Source organism: Lutra lutra, chromosome 14 (genome assembly GCF_902655055.1).
Source record: "Lutra lutra chromosome 14, mLutLut1.2, whole genome shotgun sequence".
NCBI lineage: Eukaryota > Metazoa > Chordata > Mammalia > Carnivora > Mustelidae > Lutra > Lutra lutra.
In genome coordinates this window covers 47,910,767-47,936,496 of record NC_062291.1, presented here as the reverse complement: position 1 = coordinate 47,936,496, position 25,730 = coordinate 47,910,767, and the positions used below count along the sequence as shown (strand labels likewise).

General features: G+C 47.3%; 1 protein-coding gene across 3 annotated transcripts in view; it reads right to left on the bottom strand.

Moving 5' to 3' along the window:
• The window catches only part of WDFY4 (WDFY family member 4), a 279,441-nt gene that overhangs the window by 231,056 nt on the left and 22,655 nt on the right, over window positions 1-25,730 (bottom strand). For all 3 annotated transcript variants that reach the window (XM_047702650.1, XM_047702652.1, XM_047702651.1), the window contains exons 3-11: window positions 18,526-18,640; window positions 17,576-17,682; window positions 15,362-15,496; window positions 12,895-13,084; window positions 10,880-11,069; window positions 10,407-10,564; window positions 8,494-8,946; window positions 6,030-6,134; window positions 4,104-4,294 (exon numbers count right to left, since the gene is read on the bottom strand). In XM_047702650.1, coding sequence (XP_047558606.1) covers window positions 4,104-4,294; window positions 6,030-6,134; window positions 8,494-8,946; window positions 10,407-10,564; window positions 10,880-11,069; window positions 12,895-13,084; window positions 15,362-15,496; window positions 17,576-17,682; window positions 18,526-18,640 — 1,644 coding nt within the window. The remainder of the gene's footprint in view (window positions 1-4,103; window positions 4,295-6,029; window positions 6,135-8,493; window positions 8,947-10,406; window positions 10,565-10,879; window positions 11,070-12,894; window positions 13,085-15,361; window positions 15,497-17,575; window positions 17,683-18,525; window positions 18,641-25,730) is intronic.

The following is a 25,730-nucleotide window of genomic DNA, read 5'->3' as shown; positions in this document are numbered from 1 at the left end:
AACAGAATATTATTTCTTCCACCAAGTTGGAAACCCACTCTGACCTTGAAGTGTGTTGATGGTGGTGGTCTCTTCCCACCAACTGACATTCCATGTAAAAGGATGAGCACTGGTATATGGTAGAGCATGGCCTTTTGCCTGGTCACCAATCACCAAGACATTGGGAAATTTTAAGTTCTAGGATGTTAAACCCTCTAAACTGATAGGAGTGCTTTCTGTGTCTCCTAGAACTAGTAGGAGGTTGTTGAAGGTAAATGAATTGAATGAAACTATGCCATTTATCACAAGGACACATGACAAAACAAGTATGAAAAAGGGAAAATGATCAAAAAACAAACAAATCAAATTACAGGCACTGGGTGACCACCAAACTCCCCTCTTATGCAAGAAGCCACCTTCCAATCATCTAACTTGACTCCGGATATCGTTCAAAAGGACTCTATACTTCAAAGAGTGTTGAGAGCAGATACTTTTAAAACAGAGCAACCCAATGGAAGTCCTTCTTAAGACCCATGTCTCGTAGAGGGTCTGTGCCCTGTAATTCCTAGATGGCTCCTTTCTCCTCCTGTTGGGAGGGGGGAGGAGAAAGAAATGGCTGTCCTTAATTGTTGCTTTGTTTGATTTATTAAATTCAAAATCATTATCTAAAATGGGGGTAATCTCATTAGAACTTAGACGGCTCTATTATTTCTTGGGATGGGGTTAATTTCATATTTGCAGAGTCATAAAGTAAAGAGTCCAAAATCCAATTACAAAGGCTTAATTTCATAGCAACTAAAGAGAAACATTTCTATCATAAAGGAAAATAAATACTGTGCTACTTCGGGAAACGATTTGTCAGGAACTGGGGGCCTAGGAGGAGGGTCTCCATTACTGTCATTCAACTTTGCGTGGCAATGCATCACCGGGGCTTGCAAGCCTGCAGAAGGGAGTAAATTTAATCAGCTGAAGTCAAAGTAATCAGGCTAGGGTTGACACATTTCAAGAAAGGTCAACGTTAAGCACATTTTCTCCTCCTTAACTCAGTTACCATGTCATCGTCTCAGAGTTAGTATCCCTCCAGCTTGAATCTATAAAATGGATGTCTGCTGCAAAGCGTTAACAACATTAGGACTAACCAGATTTATTTCACATTCTATTATGTGTTATTCCTCATAATTTTCCATGTGTCATGCTGGAAGACTCGTGAGGTAATGTGATTAAGCCCAGAGTTGAACAGCTAAATGTATATTAGCAGATCAATCTGAATTTGTGCATAACCCAATCACAGTCCCACTGGCAGTGGGGAGGAAATTCATTTGCTTACATTATTCTTTAACTCAATTATCATTTGCCAGGATTAGGTGGTGAAGTCACATGTGCTTGTGTGTTGGTATGAAAGTGCCACCTGGATTTTGGAAACTGCCCGAAGGTGGGTGTTTCTGGAGGAATTCTCTCCTCCAGAGCTGCTGCCCAACTGCCTCAGGGAAAGGAAGTGAAGGAAGTGAAGGTCACACCTGGATAGAAATGCATGTCAGAGATGGCAAACCTTGGAGGGGGAGGTCTACCTTTGAGTCCACCCCACTCCTATCATTTCTCCCTCATCCTACATCTGACTCACTTTGCAGGCCCAGTGCTTTGGGCAGAGTCCACGCTCAGCTTCTAAAGAGGGAGATCCAGCCAGAAAGAGCTAATTTGCCATCTTTGTTTCTAAAGTTCCAGTGGATTCCCAAGATGTTTAGAAAAAAATACAGGTTTTATATCAGACTCCAGCAAACATTGGAGAGTCACTCACATGACTCAGTGGTGGGCCAGGCGGGAGCAGCCCCATGCCTCCGCACCACCCACCGGAGCAACAGTGTGTCTACGGCCCTGGTCCTGGGAGAGCCCTAGGCAGCTCCAGGCGCCACCCTGCAACCGCGCAGCAGTGACCTGGCACCCACGGAGAAGATGGCACATTGAACAACAGGGTATGACTTTGTTAAATAAGCTTACACAGTGTTAATCCCTTGATAGCATGATTCTGAAACTATATTGAATCTGTAAAACACCAGAAAGACTTTACATTACTAATTCTAGAAATGCAGTCCTATTACCCAAGGGTAACAGGACTCCAATAAGGTGCCTCTGGGCTACACAGCAAAGAAGATGAACTTTTCATGAGCAAAGCAGAGTACTCTGGAACGGACATAGAAACACTTATTCTCGCCAAGCAAAGGAAAGTCAAAACTTTCCCCTCTGTGGATCTATCGGACTTGCAATATGAAAATGCCAGAAACAGATGGGGATTTCAATGATTCATCCTGCAGGAAACCCAAGTCCTCACGACTTTGGTCATATGCCTTCTTTGTTGCTTATCAGCGTAAGGCTCATGTGAATCAGGCTGAAGACAGACATGTGAGAAAAAAATGTAATAATAGCATCCTAAAGAGGAAAGATCCCCAGATTTTAAGTCATTAGTCTTAGACTCAAGCTCAACTCATAATTTGTATTAGATGCTTTCTGGCCATGTCTATGCTGGAACATTAAGACTGGATCACAGAAAGCTAAAGTCTTCCCAAGCTGTAAATTGCCTTTAGTTCTTGATATCTCTCTCCCCCTTACTCTCTCTCACACAGCCCTCTCTGTCCCTTTACCTCACATGATCATGGGACTCTAGTATCTTTATCTTTCAAAAGACAGTTAACTTTTTGTTTCACGTAAGTCTGGTTTTATTTCATTTAAAGCTGATTTCTTTGGCTCTACAACTGAATCACTGCTTTGGTTCTGGTCATCTGTGAAATGTGTGGTAATTATGGTCATTCTGTCCCTTTGGGATTGGCTTCTTGTGATGCCTTGGCCATGCCAAGCACGCCAGCTCAGGCCATGTGGCGATGGGACCACACAGCTCTGGCGGTCACGTGACAGTGACTGGCTCTGTGGCGTAGCAAGTAGGTAAAAGAAACCAAGCACCATTCTCTAAATGTTAAAAGGGTTTTGTACAGAAATAGTCATGGCTGAGTAAGTCTGCTGGTTTAATTTTGGAAGTCAGAGCAATTCTGTATTTTTTTTTAAATTCGCCGGTGATCAAAAGCAGTACGTCACGGAGACACGAGCGTGTGTTGTGCACGGAGTTGTGCTGCCCATGTATGTGAGAGGTCCCTGGGGGATACTCGCATTTTCCTCTGCTCTTCTCTTCAACAGCATACAACAAAAGAAAGGGAATCTTTAAAAATGTGTAAGGCCCCAAAGACAAAAGGAATGGAAGAGCGACAACAACAGAATTGTTGAAGGGATGGTGGTGAGGACAGGTGTTACCACTTTAACTGTGTTACGATTGTTTGATGATCCTTAACAGTATTTCAGAAACAAAAACCTACACTCATCTTGATTACCCACAAGTGACACCCTGGTTTTACTCCTCCCCTTGTGTCCTCCGTGGCCAGGTCTCTGCCCGCCCCTTACATCCTCGTCCTAGCTCCAGTAACCCCTGTGCAAGCCTTCCTCAACACGCGGGGCGGGACTGGGCTCTCCTAGTCCTCTGCTCCCATGGCTAAGCCTGTGCCCAGTACTTCCCAGGGCATCACCACACAGCACTGCAATGATGGCTCACTTCCTATGAGCCCCAGTCTGGGAGCTCGCGGATGGCCGTGTGTCCCAGGCCCTCTGCTGCCGGGAGGTAGACACTCACTGAATGCTGGTCAAGTAAACAAGGCAGCTGCTTGGCCACCACTGACTCAGACTCCACTTCCCCAGCTGACTGTGTCGCTGCGAAGTCGCCACCCAGCCTGACTACCTTTCCTGGCTCCCCTCATATACAAATGAGTTGTGCGCAAAGAAAGTTGAACAGAAGTGAGCCCGTTGCGGGGCTGCAGGCCTGCAGAACACCTCATGCACCTCTCCGTGCTCCTTTGTCTCCTGGCTAGATGAGATGCACAGGTGACAGTGGTCCCTGCATGGCACCCCACTCCACCTCTGGATGGACTAAACAGAGAAAGGGAACGCCCGACAGGGCTACCAAGGATGTGGGATTCCTTGGCAATAGCAGCTAGCAATACAGTGACCCAGGGAATGCCCCGTGCGAACGCCCGTCACTGGCCACCTGTTCGCGGGCAAGCCCATCGCAAAGGGAGACCTGACATCACCTGCAGAAGATCCAGCTTCAGCTGCAGCTCGCCTTGAGTGGACGAACAGAGAGCACCCACAATGATGCTCATGTACTCCTCAGCATTGATGATGGACAGCTGCTCCAGGATGCTGAGCGAGGCTCCCCGGTACCAGTCATCATCCAGGAAGATCTTGATGAAGGGCACCATGCCATGGTCTTTGAGGACAACTGAGGACCAGACAGACAGTATGGGGCTAGAGCCATGGGGCCTCAGCACCTTCATTTTAATGACAAGAAGGCTATTTCTTACAACATCCAAGTGTGTTTTGTGCCCTTTATATGTGTGTCCTCTGCCCAATAGGGAATTTTTTTTTATTTTCAAAATCTATACCCACTGTTACAATGAGAAGAGGAAAAGAGAAGCTGAAGCTGTGGAGAAATTAAACAAAAAGAAACAAAATACCTTTTTTTTTTATTCAATGAAAATTCTGCTTTTGAAATTTCTTTTTAAAAATTTTTTAGTGATGGACTCTGAGAAACAATCTGAAGGGTTTGAAGAGGTGGAGGGGTGGGAGGTTGGGGGAACCAGGTGGTGGGTATTAGGGAGGGCACGGACTGCATGGAGGACTGGGTGTGGTACAAAAACAATGAATACTGTTATACTGAAAATAAATTTAAAAAATGATTAAAAAGTTTTTTTCAGTGAATTTTTCTTAGAAACCTACCTAATATAAACGCTAACTAGATCATACTTCTATCCTTTATTGCCAGTTCATACCCTAATCCAGGGCCAAGGGCAATTCTCTCTCTTCTCTGCCAAAATTCGTATTGAAAACAAACCAGAATTAACGTTATGAACATATATAATTCTGAGCTAGTTTCCTGGAGTGGGGGGATGGATGAAAGAAGTTTGACTAGTGGCATACATTTGTTTAAAAGTAATCCTAAGAATTTCCTCTGCAGGATTGATATGTGGTGTGATCATATGTGGAATAAGAACTAGGAAGTAACCGGATCATTCAAGTGGCATGATGTAGACTTGAGCTGGTTGGCTCAATGAGACAGGAATTCACCACTTATGGGCCACGCATCCCTATATGGAAATCATCTTGGAAGACTGTTTTTAACGTAGTTCCCTGGGTTGCCTGGGTAGCTCGTTCAGTTAAGCATCTGACTCTTGATCTTATGAACTTGAGTTCAAGCCCCATACTGGGCTCCATGTGGGGCATGAAGCCTACTTTAAAAAAAGATTCTGAGCTCTACCTTGACTGGCTGCTAATTAAATCTCTGGGAGTGAGCCTAGGAATATGCATTTTAACCAGTACCATCAGGGAATCTTTGATAGTCTAACATTACAGAGTTTCTGGATATGAAATAATTATTCACATTTGGTATCATTGATCTATGAGGGGCTCAGATAAAAACACCCCAAATCACCAAACCAATGATGTCACTTTGTTGATACATCTGCTTCATAACATAACGTATACACATGCATAGTTAATGCACCAAATTAAAAAAACATGGAAGTCACAGGATCATAAGCTAAAAATGTATTGCATGGATGGAGCTACTGAGCTCATCAGGGACTGGAAGCCTCTTAAAAATGGTTAGTTTTCTTTACCTACGTTTTACAATTCTGATTTTTTTTGAAAAGCAACTTAGTCCATGCAGCAGGATATTCATAGATTTTACTTGAAAGAGGGTAATTTATGTGGTCTCATAACTTTAGGATATCTCTATCCCAACCCTATTCAATGATCTTAAAAGTAAAATTTGTCAACCAAGATGTCTACCAAGTTACTGATGATCACTGGACATCAACCAGCAAAAGGACATTAGCCACAGCTTTCATGTTGGTTATTCCTTGGCTAAACCTGGCAACACGGACATAAATCATGGGAGACAGTTAATGTTTTGCCCAGCAGTGACAAAATGAGTTTGGTGCCCCCGCCCCGCTTACCTGCATTCCGTACTGAGCCTCTCAGAAGTGTGACCACAGTTCTCAGCATCACACAAGTCAGTTCTCTTTCTGTATCCTGAACACCAAGCATGGACTCTTTGTTTCCTGCCATATTTAAGAAGCAATACATAAAATCTTAAGTATACCTGGTATGACCCCAAATCTCTGATTCCATTAGTTTCCTATACTCTCGAGGAAATGAGAACATAATGCTTCTATTTTAAGAGAGTGTGCATCCTAATTCAGAAGAAGTCACCCTATTACTCCTTATAACCATTGGAGCTCCAACTTAAGCACAACAAAATCCCCTGGAGGGCATGCTAAAATTGGAAGCTGGAATTCCTCCCCAGAATTTCTAGCTAAGGAGGTCTTAGGTGGGATGCTCTAATTGCATTTTTTATAAGTTCCCAGATGATGTTAATGGAGCTGGTCTAAGGACCACTCTTTGAGAACCACTACTTTACACAATGTCCAAAGCCCACCTCTTTGAATTTCCTCTGGACAGTTTTGTATTTTGCCATTCATGCTTGGGAGGGAGGACTGCCAGCTCCCACCTGAGGTGTGGAGCAGCTTGCCAGATTCTGGAATGGATGGGTGTTTCCATTAGATTCATGAGGGCAAACCAGGCCTGTGTGTCCACTGTTGAATCCTCAGTGCCAGAAAAGTGCCTGAAACAAGAGGGAAACCCAACACCTATCTGGGGAATGACTGAGTGAGTGGATAAAGGTAGAGTTTATTAACCAAGAGACAAAGTATCCAAGAAAAATAAGAAACAACAGAAACACTAGACATGAGACACTATAACAATGACATACAACTAGCGTTATAACACTATGACAATAGAAAGCACAAAGTAAGACCGGATACATCAGCTCACAAAAAAGTTCAAATTCTGCTGGGAGTGGTCATAGGTCTGGAGATGGGATTTAAAAGCAAATTCAACAGTAGGCTGCTGGGAAGCGTTACACAGTAGGGTACCACAGAAACATTAAACAAAAACACTATGTGAAGGGCAGTGGAAAAAAGCACGTGGTGGGATGGCCTCCAAGGCCCAGCCCAGAGGCCCAGATATGTAAAGCAGGGAGCTCCTCATCCACCATCTTGACCCGATTTACAAACACTCCCAGGGAGATGCGAGTCCTTCCAGGCATCCCAGAGTTGCCTGTCTGTCTCAGTCCTCCGTGCATTGCCACAGAAGCTGCAGGGGAGAAGACAACTAACATTTCTTGAGCACCTGTGATGCTCCAGGCACAGCAAGGGGATGTCAGTACTTCCTCATTTAATGCTGACCACATCCTTATGATGTAGACATTCTTGTACCCATTTAACAGGAGGAAAGTGGCTCAGAGAGGTTAAGGAACTTGCTCAGGATCACTCAGCTCCTAAGTAACATAACCAGGATTTCCATCCAGGGTTGTCTGGCCCCAGTGCCCACACTCTCTCCCTCAGATTCCTCCCCTCAGACAGGCCCAGGGAACAGACAGACGGATGACATCAGCTTGAGTCTGAAGCCCAACTCCAAAAGCAGCCAATGGCTAGAGAGCCCTCAGTCCCTCTCACCCAGTGCAGTAGGAGAAAAGGCCAAATGTTGGGGAGAGGTAAGTGGCTGGATTAAGTGTCCTGGTGTGACTTCTCCAGGCTGAAAGCCCAGAGGGGCAGATGTGGGAAAGCCAAGAAGAACTGGGAAAGGCGTTCTCAAACCTTGGCTCCAATCTGCAGGTTGGTGGAGGTGGGGGTCGTGGACAAACCACATCAGGGTGTGTGCCTGGGGCTGTGGTCAGGCAGTGAGAGGGCCCATCGAGCACTCCTGCCTGGACAGAAGGGAGCCTGGAGTCCCCAGGGGAAGCAGAAGCTGCTGAGGTTAAGAGCACAGGGCCAAGGGAGGGGTGAAGGGATGTTGCCAAGGAGCCACAGGTGCAGAGCCCAAAAGGACACAAAACACAAGAAGTGGGACAAGACTTGGAGGGGGAAACTGGATAGAAGTGATCACTGCTCCAGGTGGGAGAACACTGGGCTGATAGCACCTAAAGGAGGCTGTGTACCAGCTGACCCCCTAACACACACATGCCATACCCTCTGCCCTGCCAGAACCCCAGGACTCTGGAAGCACCCTTGCCTCCCTGACATCTCTCCATCTACATACTCAGACACCATTCAGTGAAGGAAATATCTGCAAGCTGAAAATTCACCAGGCCTGAGTTAGCCCCATGAGTCTGTTTAAAGGTACACCCATCTCTTTGGCCTCTTCATGGGGAAGATCAATCTGGTTACAGCAAATAGAGGACTGTCCACTCTGCAAAGCCATGTGCCCCAAGATACCTTCTCCAACCACCACCCCCATTCCAGGTGACATGGGCACACTCACTTTTTCTGTTATGTTGCTGGGCGGCAGAATGGCACACAGACCCCTCCCCTCCCCCCACCAACCCGCTCCCCTACCCTTCCCAACACTCCTGGGAGGCACCTGACTTCCTCAGGATCTTGGCCCGCTTCCGCAGCTGGGCCAGCAGCAAGCCAAGGAGACCAGAGTCCCGGAAGATGTCAGTGAAGAGAAGGTCCCTGCCAACTATCTTGAGGACACTCTGCAAGGCCACCAGGGAGCACGGTGACTCAGGGCTCTCCTTGATCAGGCACTGCACCTTCCCCAGGATCTCGTGGGGCACATAATGCAGCTCAAAGACCAGGGCCTCCAGCAGCTGGAAGAATTGCTTCTGCACTGGGGCTGCCTTCAGGGGCACGATCTCCACAAACTGCGAGATGGGCTGCAAGGTCCACTCCAGCAGGAAGAAGTTACGGGCGTTCCAGGCCCACATGATCCTGATGGCTGCTAGGACTTTGGTGCAGAGGATGGGGTTGCTGGCTTTGTGGAAAACGTTCTGTAGGACTTGGAAGGCCTGAAGATTCTTCACAGTTACCCCTGAAGATGAAAGAGGGAATAATCCTGCAGGTCATTTCTCCCGCCCATGCCTAGAAACACATGCTTGCATTACTGTTGGGAAATACCATTTATAGTTTCTATTTTCCAGCTCCTGTAGGTGAATGTCTATGAGAAGTCCAGAAAAGCCAGCTGTGCTGAGTGTGAGTAAGGCCAGAACTGCACTGGTCCAAGACATAGTGACTCACGGAGCCCTAGAAATATAGCCACCCAACTGGTGTGTTCTATGAGTATAAGAATAGACAGCGGATTTCTAAGCTGCAGCATAAAGAATGCCACTAACAATTATTTATATTGACCACACGCTGAAATGGTAATATTTTGGATATATTAGGTTAAATAAAATATACTATGAAAAATAACTTGACCTGTTTCTTATTTTTTTTTAAATATGGCTACAGGGCATTTAAAATTATATGGTATGTCTCGCATTATAGTTCCTTTGGGGAGCGCTGGGCTGAAGGGTTGGTTTTAATCAATTAAAATTCAATGATGTTAAAGATTACTAAGCAAAGTCAGTTTCATTTCTAGCCAAGCGACTAAACAGAGACACCTTCAGAAACCATCCCCACCTTTCTCTCCAGCTCGAGGGTAAAGCCTCATCTTTTCTGGCCCAGGAGACTCTCCATCAGAGAACTCCCTGTCTCCAGCCCTCCCTGCCTCAGACTCCAGAGATGTTCCTGAAACCACGCTCTGGTCTGTGCCCGTCTCTGTGCCCATTTCCCCAGACTCACCCAGATGTGTGCGGTCCCATGTCTTTCCTCAGGCTGTACTTTCTGCCTTTGAACTTTATCCTCTTCCTTTCTATCTGGGCGATCCACTCTGAGCCTTGAAACCCCACTTGAATGGCTCCTTCTGGGCAGAGTTTTCTGAGGAACCCAGACAGACCTGACCCACCTGCCTGGTGTCACCACTGTCCCCAATGCATTTATCAGCCAGTTACAGAGGAGATCATGATTCCATATATGTGGGACTGTCTCTACAGTGATGTTTTAGGGAGCAGATACCTGCCTTGTCCCACTGGTGCCTCTGCTGCCAGAGTTCATCAATCAAATAACCAATCAATCTCAAAGAATGGAGGTGGCCCTATCTCTGAGCCTGGGTGGCTGTCTTGGGGACATCAGTCCTTGTATAGGAACACATGTTGCAGAGTATGTCATAGCAGAGGTAGAGGTGGAGGTCAGAGGCTCCCTCCATTACCTGAGAGGGTCTTTGTCTTTATTAAGCGAACATTTCCTTTAAAACCCACCAAGACATTAAAAAAAAAAAATCTAAAAGGGGGAGATTTTAAATCCATAGATAATATCCACAGAGGCACAACAAAATCCCTGACAGGAGCCAAGTATTCATTTCTCCACAAAGAGGCAGTAATAGACCAGTGTAACATTTGCAGGGCACAGTGTCAGTCACTGCCAGGCCCCCAGAGACATAAGATGACCCACCAGAAGCCTCATGATGGAACTTGAAGCCTTCCAGCTGAGGGTACGTGACACTGTCAAACACCTTCAGCTCTGACCTCCCACAGGTCGTCAGCCACACCACCAGGTCAAGGAGCTCCTCCAGGTGGGGGTCCACTTCGCTCTGCGTTGGCCCATCATACCTGTGGGAACAGACGAGGCCAGCTCCATGGGCTTCTTGGACGGGGCAGCCATGTTGGCTCATGGCACTCATCCCAGGGATGCCGAGGAAATGCCAGTCCCCCAGAGGTCTCCACCAGCCCAGCACCAAAAGGCAAGGGGAGCACCCTGGATAAAAGTTACTCGGCAAATGGCAGCCTTGGGTATAAGGACATGCACTCAGAATCCATGTGAAGAGCTACAGCAATTGCTCATGGGAAGGGCGCTTCTCGTGGCTGAACCCATCCCAAAAGACCTAGGCTTTGGCAATTTCTTCCCCACCAAGGACAATAACTTACCGAAGTAACACTTTAAGGAGCAGAGGGTAGCCGTCTCCATTCTCAAACTCTAGGAACAGAGCTGAGGAGACAGGGTAGGAGTCCTTCACAAAGCCCAAGATGAGGTTCACTGCCTCGCTCACCTCAGGAGCGGGGAGGCTGTCCGCAAGCTTGGAGAGGTTCTGAAGGGAGAGCTTGATGCAATCCATGGCTGCAGGAAGAAAACCTTATTGAGTTTGGAGGCCGTAGCTTTTCTGCCACAGCTGTCTGCTCCCTGCCCTCCTTTAAACTGTACATATCAAGATGTAAATGCGAATTAATTCAAAACACTTTTCTACTGGGTCTTGAGTCAAGAAGTTTCCCCTGTGGGAAGTGCCGTCCCAAGAGCCCCATTCTGTAGACCCAGATGGAAAGTAGGTGAAACAGGAAGAGGAAGGAAGTGTCTTGGCCGGCTGCTCCTAATTCCCAGCATGCAGCAGGGGTGGGACGGGCGGGTCTGTCAGGTCGTGAGCAACACAGTACCAGAGCTGGGCACTGAGAAAGACCTTCTTAAGGAAGCAGCACAGAAGATGCACAGAGATCAGCCTGATTAAAAGTTCAGGGAAGGATACGGGAGTCTGAAGAAAGTGAGGGACGAAAAGGTAGTGCGTTTCCGCTACTGAAGTACCCAGGGGGGTTGGCCCCCAGAAGTGTGGGCTGCAAGGGAAGGGAGGAAGGCAGGACCAGGGCCCAGAAATGTGGGCCCTAGCCATGGAACTTGTCAGTTACCCAGAGCTGTGAGAAACCACACGAAGATTTGAATCATAAGAGAGAGGTCACTGGATTTGCAATTTGAGGGATCAATACTTTTAGAGCTCTTTCACTGGTGGAAGACTCTTCTGAGTGCCAGGAAAGACACACCAGTGGATCAGGAAAATTGTCTACAAGATCACACATGCTCTGTTCCCCAGCAGCAAGGCTTCAGATGCCCCCCAAAGTCTGCATGCTGGGCAGGTCAGCCCCAAGAGCTGCGGGCTTTACAGGGAACCACCAGGCAAGCCCTTTCTTCCAGAACTTCTCTTCAGCCTCTGAAGAGAAGTTCTGGAAGTTCCATGGGAACTACTCATTCCGAACCTAAGGGAGTCCTGGGCTCAGTGCTCCAGGCAGCAGCTTCCCCCACCGAGGTCCAAATTTTCTTTTGTTAATAATGGTACAGTGAGAGATACCTGCCACCAACACACGCAGCTCTTTCTCAGGGGTCTCTGACTCTAGCCTGTGGGGGTTACCTGGGCTGCTGATCATCTCAGGCCCAGCTCAGCTAAGGGACATTACTGCTGGGCCCTGGCCTTACCTTGAATCCCTAACCTGGGGCTGACATTTGGTCCCAGGCTCAGTTACAATAGTGGATTTGTTGAACTCTCTCAGCTGTCCCCAGCTGACGCCCCGCTGTTACAAGAGGCCCCAGAGAGAAGACCGATCACAGGGCAAGGGTTTACTACCCCCATTTTACAGATAAAAGAACTGAGGCACACAGGCACTTGAGTGCTCGAGGTCATTGAGCTATGAGGACAGGAGGACAGACCTGGAGTCCACAGCCCAGCTGTCTGGTTCCAGAATCTATGGCATCAGCACTACATATGCTGCCAGAGCAGAGCCGGAAGCTCTGGATTGGACATCTCTGGGTTTAGAATGTGATTCTCGGGGTTGTGAGCTGGGAGCTGGGCAAGTTTTCCCACCCTTGGTCCCCATTTTCCACTTTACGAAATGGCATTAATATCCATCTCAAAGACACAGATGAGATAACACACAAATGGGTCCAGCACAGCCTGTGTTTGACAGCATGTGCGTAGTAAATGAGTTCCCCTTTCCTTTCCTCCTCCGAGGCAGCACCAAAATAAATAATAAACACACTCTTATGAAGGAAACCAAGCAAAGGGTCATCTACTAGGCCAAGATGGGCATCCGTGAAGATGCTGTTTGTCCATGCCTTTCTTGGTTCCAGGGTCTCATTGTAGAAAGTGGGCCCACATCCCAGCCCCAGTCTCCCGGGATCATACCCTGCAAGTACTGGATGATGCCAAGGTTCTGGGCTTTGGAGATTGCCCTCAGCACACAGAAGGTGGGTTCCTTCCAAAAACAGCAGCTGTGTTCCCGAAGACAGGTAGTGGCAATCACTAGAGACTGAAGCTCATTTCCTGATAGAAGTTTCTCCAGCCCCTGAGACTCACAGCAAATGTTCAGCAACATCTGGAGGAAAAAAATAAAAATGCCTAGTTAGGAAGCCTCCTTCCTGTAACAGATTCCTTCCCTCCTTTTCCAGAGCTCCCAGAGGTATGTCTCAGGGCAAAGGATGGGTTGTATGGGTCACCCTCTGCCTCAGAGCCTCAGGGTCAGGAGCATCATCTAGAAAAGATGACAGGGGGCAGGCTAAGGTCTGCACTCCTAATCTTATGCAAGCAGTTTTTACCCTTTCCAATTCAGAATGACAAAGAAGGGTTTGACTCAGAGAGTTGTTCTTTTACACAGAAGTTATCCTAGAACTTCCTCTCTGGGCCCCATGCCTCCTCTCCCACCACCTCCCAGTGGCTACCAGAGGGACTTCTGATATGGTCCTGCCACTTGGGGTAAATCATGGCTCACAGACTTCTGTGCAGACCAGCCCCACCTCCTCTCTCAAGTGACTGTGTGCAGTCCTCCCTTTGGCTCTGGGTGGTCTGACTAGATCTCCTTCTTCAGCAGATATGGACAGCTCCTTCCATCTGAATCTATTAGCCCCTTCTGACTGCAGTAACAGAGTCCAAGCTGGACAGCCACAGAACTGGGCTCCAGACCCCATCTGCTGGCCATGGGACCCTTCGACACCATTTCTGCTCCTGTCCCCTCTCCTTCCCCTTCACACCTCCGCTACAACCTTCCACTCCAGTTCAGTGTCATTTCCTCTGGACAGCCTTCCTTCATCCTCTACTCTAAATCAGGTCCCCGTGTCCTCATTTCCCAGGACACCTTCCATTTTTTCCTTCAGAGCACTTAAAAAATCGGGGCACTGCTCTTTAATCACATGATTATTTCCGCTGTTTGGCTTCCCCATCTTTCTGTCACCTCTACGAGAGAGGGTACTATGCTTGCTGCTGGAAACACCGGTCTGGTGTAGAGCAGCACATGGGAGGAGCTCCATATAATTTTGCAGAATGAAATAAGGAAAGCCCCGAGGAACGCAGCCATGGCCTATCACTTGGCTCGTGTTCTACCCATGCATGGATTGAACCATGAAGGCAGGGTTGCACTAGTTCTCTGCAGGACACGGGAAAGCCACATGGTAAGGGCTTGTCAAAGTGCCCAGGACTGCATCCTGCCACCACTGAGAATGTGATTTATATACAGATAAATGATGCCCAAGCTTCCAACAAATGCAGCTTGAGGGGTGACCTACCATAAGTGAACTTGTGAGATAACCTCGGATAACGATGATTCTGGCTTGAGAATGACTCTCACACGGATGCTAGCATGAATGCGCGTGTGCAATGCATAAATGCACTCGGAAATTTGCAAAAGCTCTTAAGCACCTGCTCTGTGAGACGGCGCCCTGAGGCCCTGGCTGCAGAAAGATGAGCAGGACACAGGGCCCTCCTTTCCCTCCCACCCCCCGCCCCTGCCAAGGTCTTCTCTAGAGAGGCAGGAGGAGTCTTCTGGAGACGGCAGCATCTGGGAGCCTGAGAAAGCAGAACTGGCCAGTAAGGGGGCAGGGAAAAAGGTGAAAAGTTCTGCTAAAAAAAAGCTACTGTTGGTAGTTAGAGAGGATAGGGAAAATGGGGAAGGACACCAGGAAATTACACTAATGTTGAGCAGCCTGAGATAGCTTCTGGGAGGGGGAAGGAGGTGACCTCACAAAGTGTTCTTGGGAGCCAGATCCCCAGGGTCCCAATGCCAGCCCTTCACCCACTACCACTTTCACTGACCATGCTTTAGCTGACATGGAATCAGAACTGTAGTACTACACTCCTCCTGGAATGGAAGAGAGGGCTCAGGGAAGGGACAGATGCAAGGCCATGGCAAGGTGTGGGGGAGGGGAGCGACAGGGAAATACTTGGGAAATGTTGGTTACCCTTATGCAAGTGCAGTTAGCCTGCTTGTCTTCAGAGGACGCAGGGGCCAGGGACGGGGACCCCACATGCTGGGGAGGGCAGGCAGGGCCTGGGAACGCACCCTAAAGGAAAGGGAGCTGCGGGGGCCAAGTGCAGGAGGAAGAGGAGCTGCGTGCTTTTCTGGGGGAGAACAAGGGGCTATCAATAGAGGGAGGAATGAGATAGAAAGAGAAGAACATCCGTTTTCCAAATGCATAGGAATTTGGAAATGGTAGGAATGTGGTAGGAAATGCTGGCATTGGCTGAGCCTGGGGACCAACAGATGAGCTGGCCGTCCAGGAGGACAGAGTTACTTTGGGGCTATGACTGAGTAAGGTGAAAACATCTCTAAGAAGCAGAGCAAGGTCTTGGCCAAGGGCTAGGGAGCCCTCCTCTCACTCACCTGCACAAACATCCTCTGAACTTGAACATCACTTTCCAAAAGCTCGTCCTTTTCCAGAGGAAAGACAAAGAAGAGGTAAAGGCACTGCAGGAGCAGGGCTGGAAGGCCAGACTCAGCAACTCTGCCCAGCGTCTCCTGCAAGGGAAGCGCAGACCTGACCCACGGCTGCAGAGCCGGCGGAGCACCCCTCTGGCCCAGACCAGCATGGTCCAGCCAGTCCCTGCGACCATTTTAGCTGGGAACATGGGTAAATCCTATCTTCTCTCCAGGCAACACATTCTTAAGTAAGACCAAAGACAATCATCCGACCCACCTAGGGCAGCTGTGAAGATTACATTTATACAGTGTATGCTATGTGCTCAATAAACATTCCATCTTTTATAGGATAGGTAATAGGAAGGAAGGAAAGGAGGAAAGAAGGGAGGGAACGAGGGAGGGAGGGACAGGTATAGAGCAGAACACAAGGGCTTTCCTACACGATTACACTACTGATTTGGGTAGGTTGCCTCCTGATTAGGGAATTGGACAATCGGGAGGACATGGTTCAGAACAAGTGAAAACCCGGAATGAAGGACCTGATCAAGGACCTCCCCATCCCCTTGTTCAGATCTGAGACTTCCCCAAGACTGAAACAGTCCTGTAAGTTAGCACTGATAACCAGAGCGGCCAGCCAGAGGGGAGAAGACAGGAAGTCGGCAGAGAGGGGACCAGGCTCGGTATGGAACTTTCTGGAGCCTTTCTTCCACTTGCTCAGCCAGGAGCTTCCCCGGGGTTATGGCAGCAGCAAGGTCTGTGTGTGTGTGTGTGTGCGTGTATACACACATATGGCATTAATCTAAAGCATACTGTCCACCCAACTTTCCACCCAGCTGACTAAGGTGACACACACGGTGGCAAAATGAGAAAAAGAAAGGAAGAATGCACAGTCTGGGCCAGAACCAGGAACATAAAGCAGGATGCTGGTCCTATCCTTCCGCCTTGAAGCTTCCAGGGCATGGTAGTGGTAGGACACCCGTATTGGACACCTGGCTCTCCTGCAGCCTGGCTCAGGGGGGCTCCTCTGTCCTCCACGCTGCATGGACTCCACTAAAATACGCCTACTTACTTGTCGCACTGCTTTGCAGGCTGGTGGCCCACAGTGGAAGACAAGATCTTAGGTTAATTTTTACTACCAGAGTGTGAGCAGTCCTGCTCCAGGGGCAGAAAAGCTCCCTCTCTGTGCTTCAGGCTGCCACGTGGGTAGTGTTCCAGGAGGTATATAGAGCAAAGACCAGGGACCCTCCCCCAGTGAGGGACTGCACGCCAACCTCCTCCCCCAGCTCCAACCACTATTTCAGATGCCCGGCTGAGGTCTCCTCCACCTTTAGCCTCAGGGCAGTCGTGTCCCCATCTGGTTCCCTGCTGCTCCTGGCGCTGAGCGCCAGACTGGCGTGCAGTGGGCACTCTCACTAGATACACTCTCACTAGATACAGAGGCCCTGTCCAGGGCCTCTGGCCTTTCCTGCTGATAGACACAGCTCCCGGGCACTGCTTCTGCCTAAGAGGACACAGTCATCTGCAGTCACAGGAAGGACATGTCTGCCACCAGGACGGTTGTACCGTAGGAAGGGAAGGGATGGAAGAGAAGTCAGACTCATTCAGGCACTGTCTCCGGGCATGCATGGGACAGGTGCCTAAGGTGCCTAAGGTGGGCTCCTTCGGTCTGAGTTTAGCAGGAGGCATTAAAGAGCAGTGGCTCAGAGCACAGGCTCCGGAGTCAGACAGACAGCAAGTACACAGGTTGGTAACTAAAGTGGCTTCACAGTCTTACTCAGAGGGCATGGAGGGTTTAACTGACCTGCACAGGACACACCTGTCTTGCCCCGACACAGGAAACCATCCGTACACATCAGCAATTGTTAATCCTTGCACTAACCCTAGAACTAAGGCATTATCCCCTATTCTAAAATTAGCCACACAATTGGGTCCCAGAAAGGTGACAATCTGCCCAAGGTTACAGACAGCTGGTCAATTGAAAAAAAGCAGGATTCCAAAATGAATTTCAGCTGCTCAAGTCCATGTTCTAGATCAGAAGGGACATAGGGCAAGAGAAATGATAAATCAGTATCACAGGAAAAAAGACACACTTGAGACATGCCACTGCCCTTTGCTGGGACTTCCTGCTGCACATAGATACAGAGCTCCCGAGTGGGGCCCACGGGGTCCGAAACTTACCGAGTTTGTCCCTGTGAGCACAAATACTGACTTCAGGAGCAGGTAGCCATCCTGATCCACATCCCCCTTCCACCGCAGCAACTGCCCAGCTGCCTCCCTGGCTTGCTCTGGCAACAGCACACGAAGGGGATAAAGGGTTACCAGCAAGGCGGGGCAATGACCTGCCCACACTCCTTTCCTTCCCCTTGGCCTCCTTTCCCGTGAGATGTGCTTTCACATCTTTAGGGCACTTCTGTCTCCTCTCCTCTCCACAATGCCATCTGAAACCATACCAAACATCTCACACTCTGCCAGATTAATCTCCTGGGGGGACCTTCTTTATCATGTCAACATGCCTGTTCAACAACCATCAATGGCTCTCCATTACCAAATAATAAGAAGCTCCCCAGCTATTGGTCTTCTCCCAATCCAGAGTCCTCACCGCTCTTTCTGTATCCTTCAGCCCCTTACTTTGCAGAGATGCCTGCAATCTGCACCATTCTCAAGATACTCCTTCCCCCTAGAATCCCTTCCTGCCCCTCAGCCCTGTGTCACCATGAAACTCTGCCCAGCCTCCAGGGTCCAGCTGTAGGAGCAGACAAACTCAAGTTAGGAGCCCCAAAACTGAAAACATGTTGCGCTTTGGCTTCTACGTCTTTTCTGGATTGAGCTATTCACTGAACACACAGGTGTGCCTTATATCCTAGTACACCCCCTCCCAGAGACCCTGGTTGTGTGTGCGTGTGCGTGTGTGTGTGTGTCCCTCCCAGGAGCAGCAGAATTCTGCAAATCCCTCTCCTCTCCTCTGCCAACCTTTCCCTTCATTCCCAACACCCTCGACAGCAGAAGTGAGCCTGTGGCACTCTCAGGAAGGCACCAGTCTGACTCCCCTGGAAAGCAGAGAAGAGCTTCATAGGGGTCCTGGGAGGAACATGCAAGATGGTTTTGCTCTCCATCGAGTGTTCTCTTACCTGCAGGCTTTCCCACAAGTGCCTTCTGTATCTCTTGGGCAAGCTGGTTTGAAGTATCTTCTGCCAGCCTTTGGAGACTGGGAAAGCAGATGATCCCCACGGAGTTTTCCCAGGCCTGAAGGGCAATAAACAGGATTCCAGCAAAGATGTCAAAGTGACAAAGCAAGGCATGAGAATCGCCTTGCCGCTTTCCCTTTTCCCTGCCAGCCCAAACCCATGGGTCACCTTACTGTCCCAGGTGTACCCCAAAGGCCCCCGAAACACCTGCCCTAACATCTACCCTAACACACCTTCCACTGTATTCCTACCCTAGTGCCTATAAATTCTTCAGCTTCTGCTGAGCTCTAAACCCACATCCAACTGGGCGCTGAGCATCGGCCCCTGAACTCATGCTCCTGAAGTGTCAAATACACATAATTCAAACCACTGCCTTCCTCCCAGATCCGTGTATCTTGTCTCTGTGAATGGTTCTACCAAGCACCCAGGTGCCCTAGTGAGAAATTCCAAGGGTGATTCTGTGGGTTCCCCTCTCCCTCAACTTCCTCACCCCATTAACCGTTACCTCTCTGATTCTACCCTTGCATGCTTCCTGCTTCTCGAACCCTGCGCAGGTATCTAAGTTTTAATCATAAAATTATTTCCTTTGATAAATTCCTAAGGATGGGATTGCAAGTTACAAGAACATGGTATTTATTTATTCATTTATTTATTCATTTATTTATTTATTTTACTGCGTTGATGCAGATTACTAACTCATTCCCCAGAAAAAGTTTACCTGATTAGCCTCTCCAGGGGCTCCATGGGAGGGGACTAGTTTCTCTAAGTGCATGGGGCACTGTCATGCTTTTTCATCTTAAATGAGAAAGCTTATAGAAGAAAAAAAAATCTCCTCTCAATCGCAGTCTTTTGATTACCAAAATAGATGAACATTTTTTATGCTTCTTGAAGTGCCTGTTTTTACCCTCAGGCTATTATTCTATCAGGGTTTTCACTATTTTCTTATTTGTTTTAAAAAGCTCTTTACATACCAAAAAATGTTAACACTTGGTCCATAATACTATCATGATTTTTTCAAATTTGTCATTTTTTCCTTTTAATTTGGTATTATTTGATTTCACTGTACAGAAACCTGAAATTCACACGAAATGAAATTTCTCCATCTAGTCCTTGGTTTTCTAGCTTAGGTCCAGGCTCGGGAAATTCTTTTGAGTACAAGTGGTTGTGGTCCCTTTTAATCTCCTATTTCTTTTCTTTTTTTTTTTTTTTTTAATAATTTAAGATTCTTTCTTCTCTGTTTCTTCTCTAGTTCTATCCTATCTGGTCCTCTTTTCACCTTGGACTTTTTCTTTCATTGTTTAGGATACTATTTAATAGAAGTCATTAATTTTAAAATTCCACTTAGGATGCCCTAAGAATTCAGAATTTCAGAATTCCCTCCCAATCTGCTTTTCATTAGAATCTTCTCCCTTTGTTCTCCTGTGTCATCATAGGCAAAGTTCACTAGTCCCAGGATGAGGAGAGCTCTCTCCAGACCAACAGTCAGAGTGGAGTGACTCTTCTTGGCACCGGACTTGAGTTTCTGGCAACTCCCTCTTTCCAGTTTCCTGGCAATTAGTGGCCTCCACAAAATAGAGTTTTGCTAGACTGCTGTCCACTGCTCCTACTCACCAGCCATATTAAATTATATTCCTGCCCAAAGATGTGACTGAGTTCTTTAAACCTGAGATCCTCCTTCTAGAAAAAGTGAGAAAAGCATCAAAATTCCAGAGGGAAATGTGTTTCCTTGCTGTAAATACCATATTTCTTAAAGAGTAAAAACCTTTTAGAAATGTTCTCTGTGGAGCATAACAAATAACCTGGAGGACATAGGGAGATGGAGAGGAGAAGCGAGTTGAGGGAAATTGGAGGGGGACATGAACCATGAGAGACTATGGACTCTGAAAAACAATCTGAGGGTTTTGAAGGGGTGGGGGGTGGGAGGTTGGGGGAGCCAAGTGGTGGGTATTAAGGAGGGCACGTATTGGATGGAGCACTGGGAGTGGTGCATAAACAATGAATTCTGTTATACTGAAAATAAATAAATAAAAAGAAATGTTCTCTGTATTAAAAGATACTATGTACAAAGGAAACAAGCCATGGATTGGTAAAAAATATTTGGAATGCATATAACAGACAAAGGAATAGCATCCAGATTCCCACAAATTAATTTAAAAAAAAACTCTGATTTTCTTAAAACAGACAAATGAAACAAGTAACTTATAAAAGATACAATAAATAACAAATTAGGAAAATAATCAGGAAATAATAGTAAGTAAAATGCAAATTAAAAGCACAATGAGACAGTCACATATTTCCAGCTGGAAAAAATGTGAAGCCTGACAATACTAAATGTGGGAAAGGACCAGTAAACCCCCATGATCTACTGACGGAGCACAACATGCATAAAATCCCTTTAAGAGTATTTCATCCAATCCAATAAAGTTATAGGGGGACACATCCTATGACCCAACAATTCCTTTCTAGGCATATTCCCTGTAGAAATGCCAGCACGTGTACACAAGGAGACAGGAACACAAACTACTATGCACCGTATCTGTGACTGTGACATTTTGGAAGAACTCAGTGTTCATCAACAGAACAATGAATGAATAATCTGTGGCATACTTATGTAAGGATACAATATAGAACTGAAAAAGAAATAGAGTGACATGAATCAATATGGGTAAATGCAGAAATAGAACGTTGGGTCCAAAAAGTAAGTTGTATAATTATAGTACAGTCTTGAGTCTAGAAAAACCTGTGAGTCTACCTGTAAAATTCATAATAATATCACTTATGATTATTAAAACGTATCCATATTATTGTATAACATGGTTATATATTGGATATATATATTTGGATATACATAATACACGTTATATCCATATAATATGTTCAGGGAACATATATATACATATATATTCCCCCACAGGGAATGATAACTCAGCAGGATGGGGGTTTGCACCAGAGGAGGGCAGAAGGGGACTGAGCTCTAGCAGGCATGCACAGGAGGCTTCAGTTTATCTGAAATATTTTATTTTTTTTATATGGGTGGTGAGTACAGGAATATTTATTTTGTTTTGAACAAAACTTTGTACCTGAAATACTTCTTTTATTGTCTGCCCTATAAATGGACAGAGTTGTCCCTCTCCTTTGTAAATAAGAAAGCAGTTCATCAGAACTTTGCTGAAATTACAGACATGCTAGGGGCGTCTGGGTGGCTCAGTCAGTTGGGTGTCTGCCTTAGGCTCAGGTCATGATCCCGGGATCCTGGGATCGAGCCCCAACATTGGGCTCTCTGCTCCACCAGGAGCCTGGTTCTCCCTCCCCCTCTCCCTCCTCCTCCACTTGTGCTCTCATGCTCACTCGCTCTCAATCTCTCAAATAAATAAATAATTTTTTAAAAAGCCACTACAGACATGCTAGGTGAGTGTTAGATGCTGTAGTAGACCTTCAACGAATACTCGATAAGTGAACACATGATGATGAAATCCACAACACGCAGATTGATGGCTGAACATATTGCATGTTGGGTCTGTGCCAATCACGGACCAAGCACTTACGTGCATTCCTTCCATTAATCCTACGACAACCCTTTGAGATCAATATTGTTACGATTATTCCCACTTTACAGAAACAAAGGCTGAGGCAGGAGAGTAAGCCCAGAGAAGCAGGTAAGCAGCAGAATGAAGAGCTGAGTTATCTCACTCATAGTCATGTAGCATGTGCATAGCTAAGAAATTTATGGCTGCCTTCTGGAAAGTGGCTATCACCTGGAAAGAAAGCATCAGTCCTTTCGGCTGGGAATTTCTGGTAAGATTATTTCCTCCCCAGGACTAAGAACTCTGCTATGATATCTTCCTAACAAATTCCTGTGCCTCCTCCCTGCACTGGCAAACCCCTCAAAGACCAATTTGCAGGCAGTTGACTCAGAAGCATCTAGATCGTCTTCAACCAGTGGGACTCCTGCAGGCACTCTACAATAAAGTAAATTGGGCCACTGTGAGCTGAACAGTAATTGTATGCTCAGCCAGATTCTCCCAAGGCTCACACTCCTTCCTGGGACCACGATGGGCACTTCTGGAGGCCACGTTAACTCTTTCAGGCCACTGGGGTGCTGTTTGATGTGCAGAGGCAATCATTTACTGAATGGTACTGTGGAGACCCCCGAAGAGTTAAGGCAGCTTCCAAAAGGACCAATTTTTTCCCCAAACTGGGACTTGCATGCTGGGAGAATATTGCTCAATATTTTTTTTAAATTTTATTTACTCGCATTATCTCAGCTGTGTCTCATGGCTGTCTCTCCCATGGAAGAAAGAGAAAGAAAATGATACTGTGGCCTCCAAAGGACAATGAGGAAAGACAAAAGCTCTTGAGGGGTTGGGAGAAAACCCCAGCTTTTGAATGACAGAACCCGGCTGGTTTTCAAGGCTGACTGCAATGTTATTATTTCTTCATTACCACTGAGTTTGGTGATTTGGTCTTTAAGTGAGCTCAACACATTTCAGAGACTTTATGCAAATTTTCCCCGCTAGTGTGACACAGCTGACCCTCTCCATTGTAAATTTAAAAAGTGATACATCAAAACTTTGGTGGCAGAAAAAAAAAATGTTTCTCCGAGATGGGAAGAAGCCGCATTGCAGGTCCCACTCTGAGGCTGGGTAGATCAGGGATGGACAAAGAAGGGTATTTACCTTCATTGCCCCCTTGGGACACTTCACTTGGGAATAATTATTGCTCATCCTTATTATTATATCTAACGTTACTTCTCTCTCCTCCACTGTCAGTTGGGTCCACGCATGGTTTCCATGAGAATGATTGTCCACACTGGGTGGCATGAACTCTACACCACTGGAAGGGCTATTAGACTCAGAGGACCTGTGCTCCCCTGTGTGTCTGCACACATGCACACAGACACACGCACAAACACATTCACTGCCCAGGTGCGATCAAGTTAAATCCAATCCCTCCACACTAGGAAATGGATGATTCCCCCGCCATGTTACCCACTGTTCTGGCTATAGATCGTTCTACAACAAACCACCCCCAAATTGAGGGGCTTATTTTTCTCATGGGTCTGCAATTTGAGCAGGGCTCAGCAGGGACAACTATTCTCTGCGTCACTCAGCTGGGGCAACTGATAGGGCTAGAGATCCACCTGCTAGATGCCACACCCGCGTGGCTAGTAAGTCAGTACTGGCCATCAGCAGCAAGGCTAAGGGCTTCGGTTCCCTTACATGTAGGCTTTTACTCAGGGCTGCTGAGACTCCCTCACAGCATGGCAGCAGAGTTCTAAGAGTGACAGGAAGTGACAAGTGATGGGGAGAAAAACCTGCGAGTCTCCTGAAGCCTAGACCTGCAAGTCTCACTTCTGCCCTATTCCATTGGCCAAGTCATCACAAATCCATCCAGATCCCAGAGAAGGGGATGTGGATGCCACCTCTTGAAGGGAGCAGTGTGGACCCATTCTCAGCTTCTATAATCTACCACATCCACAGACCTCCCCTTGTCCCCACTGGTCCCACCCCCTCAGGTCATCTGTCCCAGACAGTGAGGAATTTTACACTCACTGACAGGGGTTCCCTGTCTCTCTGCCTGTTTTCTCTCCAAGTACACATTCCAAGAACACATTCCAACAACTACATCTACAGCTCTAGCTTTCCCCGTGCCTATTATAACCAAATATCTCTAAGCAATGTGAGGTCCCACAGCACTTCCTTTCCCCCTCAAAACAAACTCAACCAAGGGCCAGCGGGATCTGCCCAGGCTTGCTAGAGGAAGGCCTACTTCTCTTGATGTGAGAGACTATGATAGGAAGGGTTCTAGAAAGACCGAAGCCCAAGGCTTGTGGCATGGACACAATAGTCACTTGAGTCCTTCCTGGAAACACTGTTCTGCACACTGAGAAGTCAACAACTCCATACTGCTTCCTGTGTAAGGCTCTAAAACCTCATTTTCATCTGCAACATCCTGGAGCTATCCAAACATCACATGTAGAGGGCATGACATTCTTTTTGTACCCATTCGGTACTAGCCAGGCAAAGCCATATGTCCAGGAAGTCATGGGACAGGGAAGGAAGCCAAATGTGCTCCGTTGTATGAACCCCAGCGCTGCCCGAGTGAGGGAGCCCAGGGGCTAATGACACAGGTCTGGGCATACTGTCCCTGTTGAGTTCTGCTCCTCAAGAACAACGAAGTGACCCCAGCCAAGTTACGCAACGTCTCTAAACCTCTCTTCCCTCATTTGCAAGGCTGGGATAAAAATGACCCCCACTTCACGGGGTTATTATGAAGGCTTATCAACATTAAACAAAATGCCTGGTTTAGGTAGTTAGAGCTTGGTGAATATTATTAGCTATTCTCAGTGAAAGTGCCCACCTCTCTTGGCTAAGAACTCCTCCTTGATCTCTGGAGAGGATCGATGGAGCCTCGTGGGGGAGGAGAGCCTGTAGCTCTGGATGAGAACTTCCTTTCTGACTCATCCTCCCAGAGCAGTTCCTCATTGGTGTTCCAATGCCCCAAATTCCATCAGGCTCTTCCTTACTACCAAGAGAATCACCCAAATTTTGCATGGGTTCACTTGTCAACAGCCCTGTAGATGTTTCTCCACTCAGGAGGCAATGGGGCTGGGATTTGCTACAGAACCAACCAAACCCATTCTTGTGCTTGCCTAGCAGTTAATGCAGAGTTAGGGAAAACACGATCCTCTGTTGTGGATTTGGAGGAATCAAGTTGGAGAGAAAGCCGAAGAGGCCAGAGGGAAGTTTTTTTGGGGAAGAAGATGGGAAAGAAGCAGTTCTGAGGGAGTCTGGCACACCAAACAGTCCCTGTTCCAAATCTCAAGACTCACTAGGTGGAGGCAGGTGGCAGCCACTGAGATGGGGCACTCACTGCTGTCAACCCTCCCCCGAGCCCCGGGCTGCCCCTTCCAGACCACCCCTGACTGACACAGGGCCTGGGCAAGGCAGACACAAAAGCCTCCAATCCAGGGACACAGCCTTTTCCAAGCGGGGGCGGGGGGGGGGGGGGTGATGATTCAAAAATCCTTTGTGTGCATTATCTTAAAACAAAGAATATTCCAGATCATCCTAATTTTCCTTGGCCCTAAAGTGAAAAGAGTCAGGTAGAGAGAATTGAGCTCCATCAACCAAAGCAGTCCAAGACTC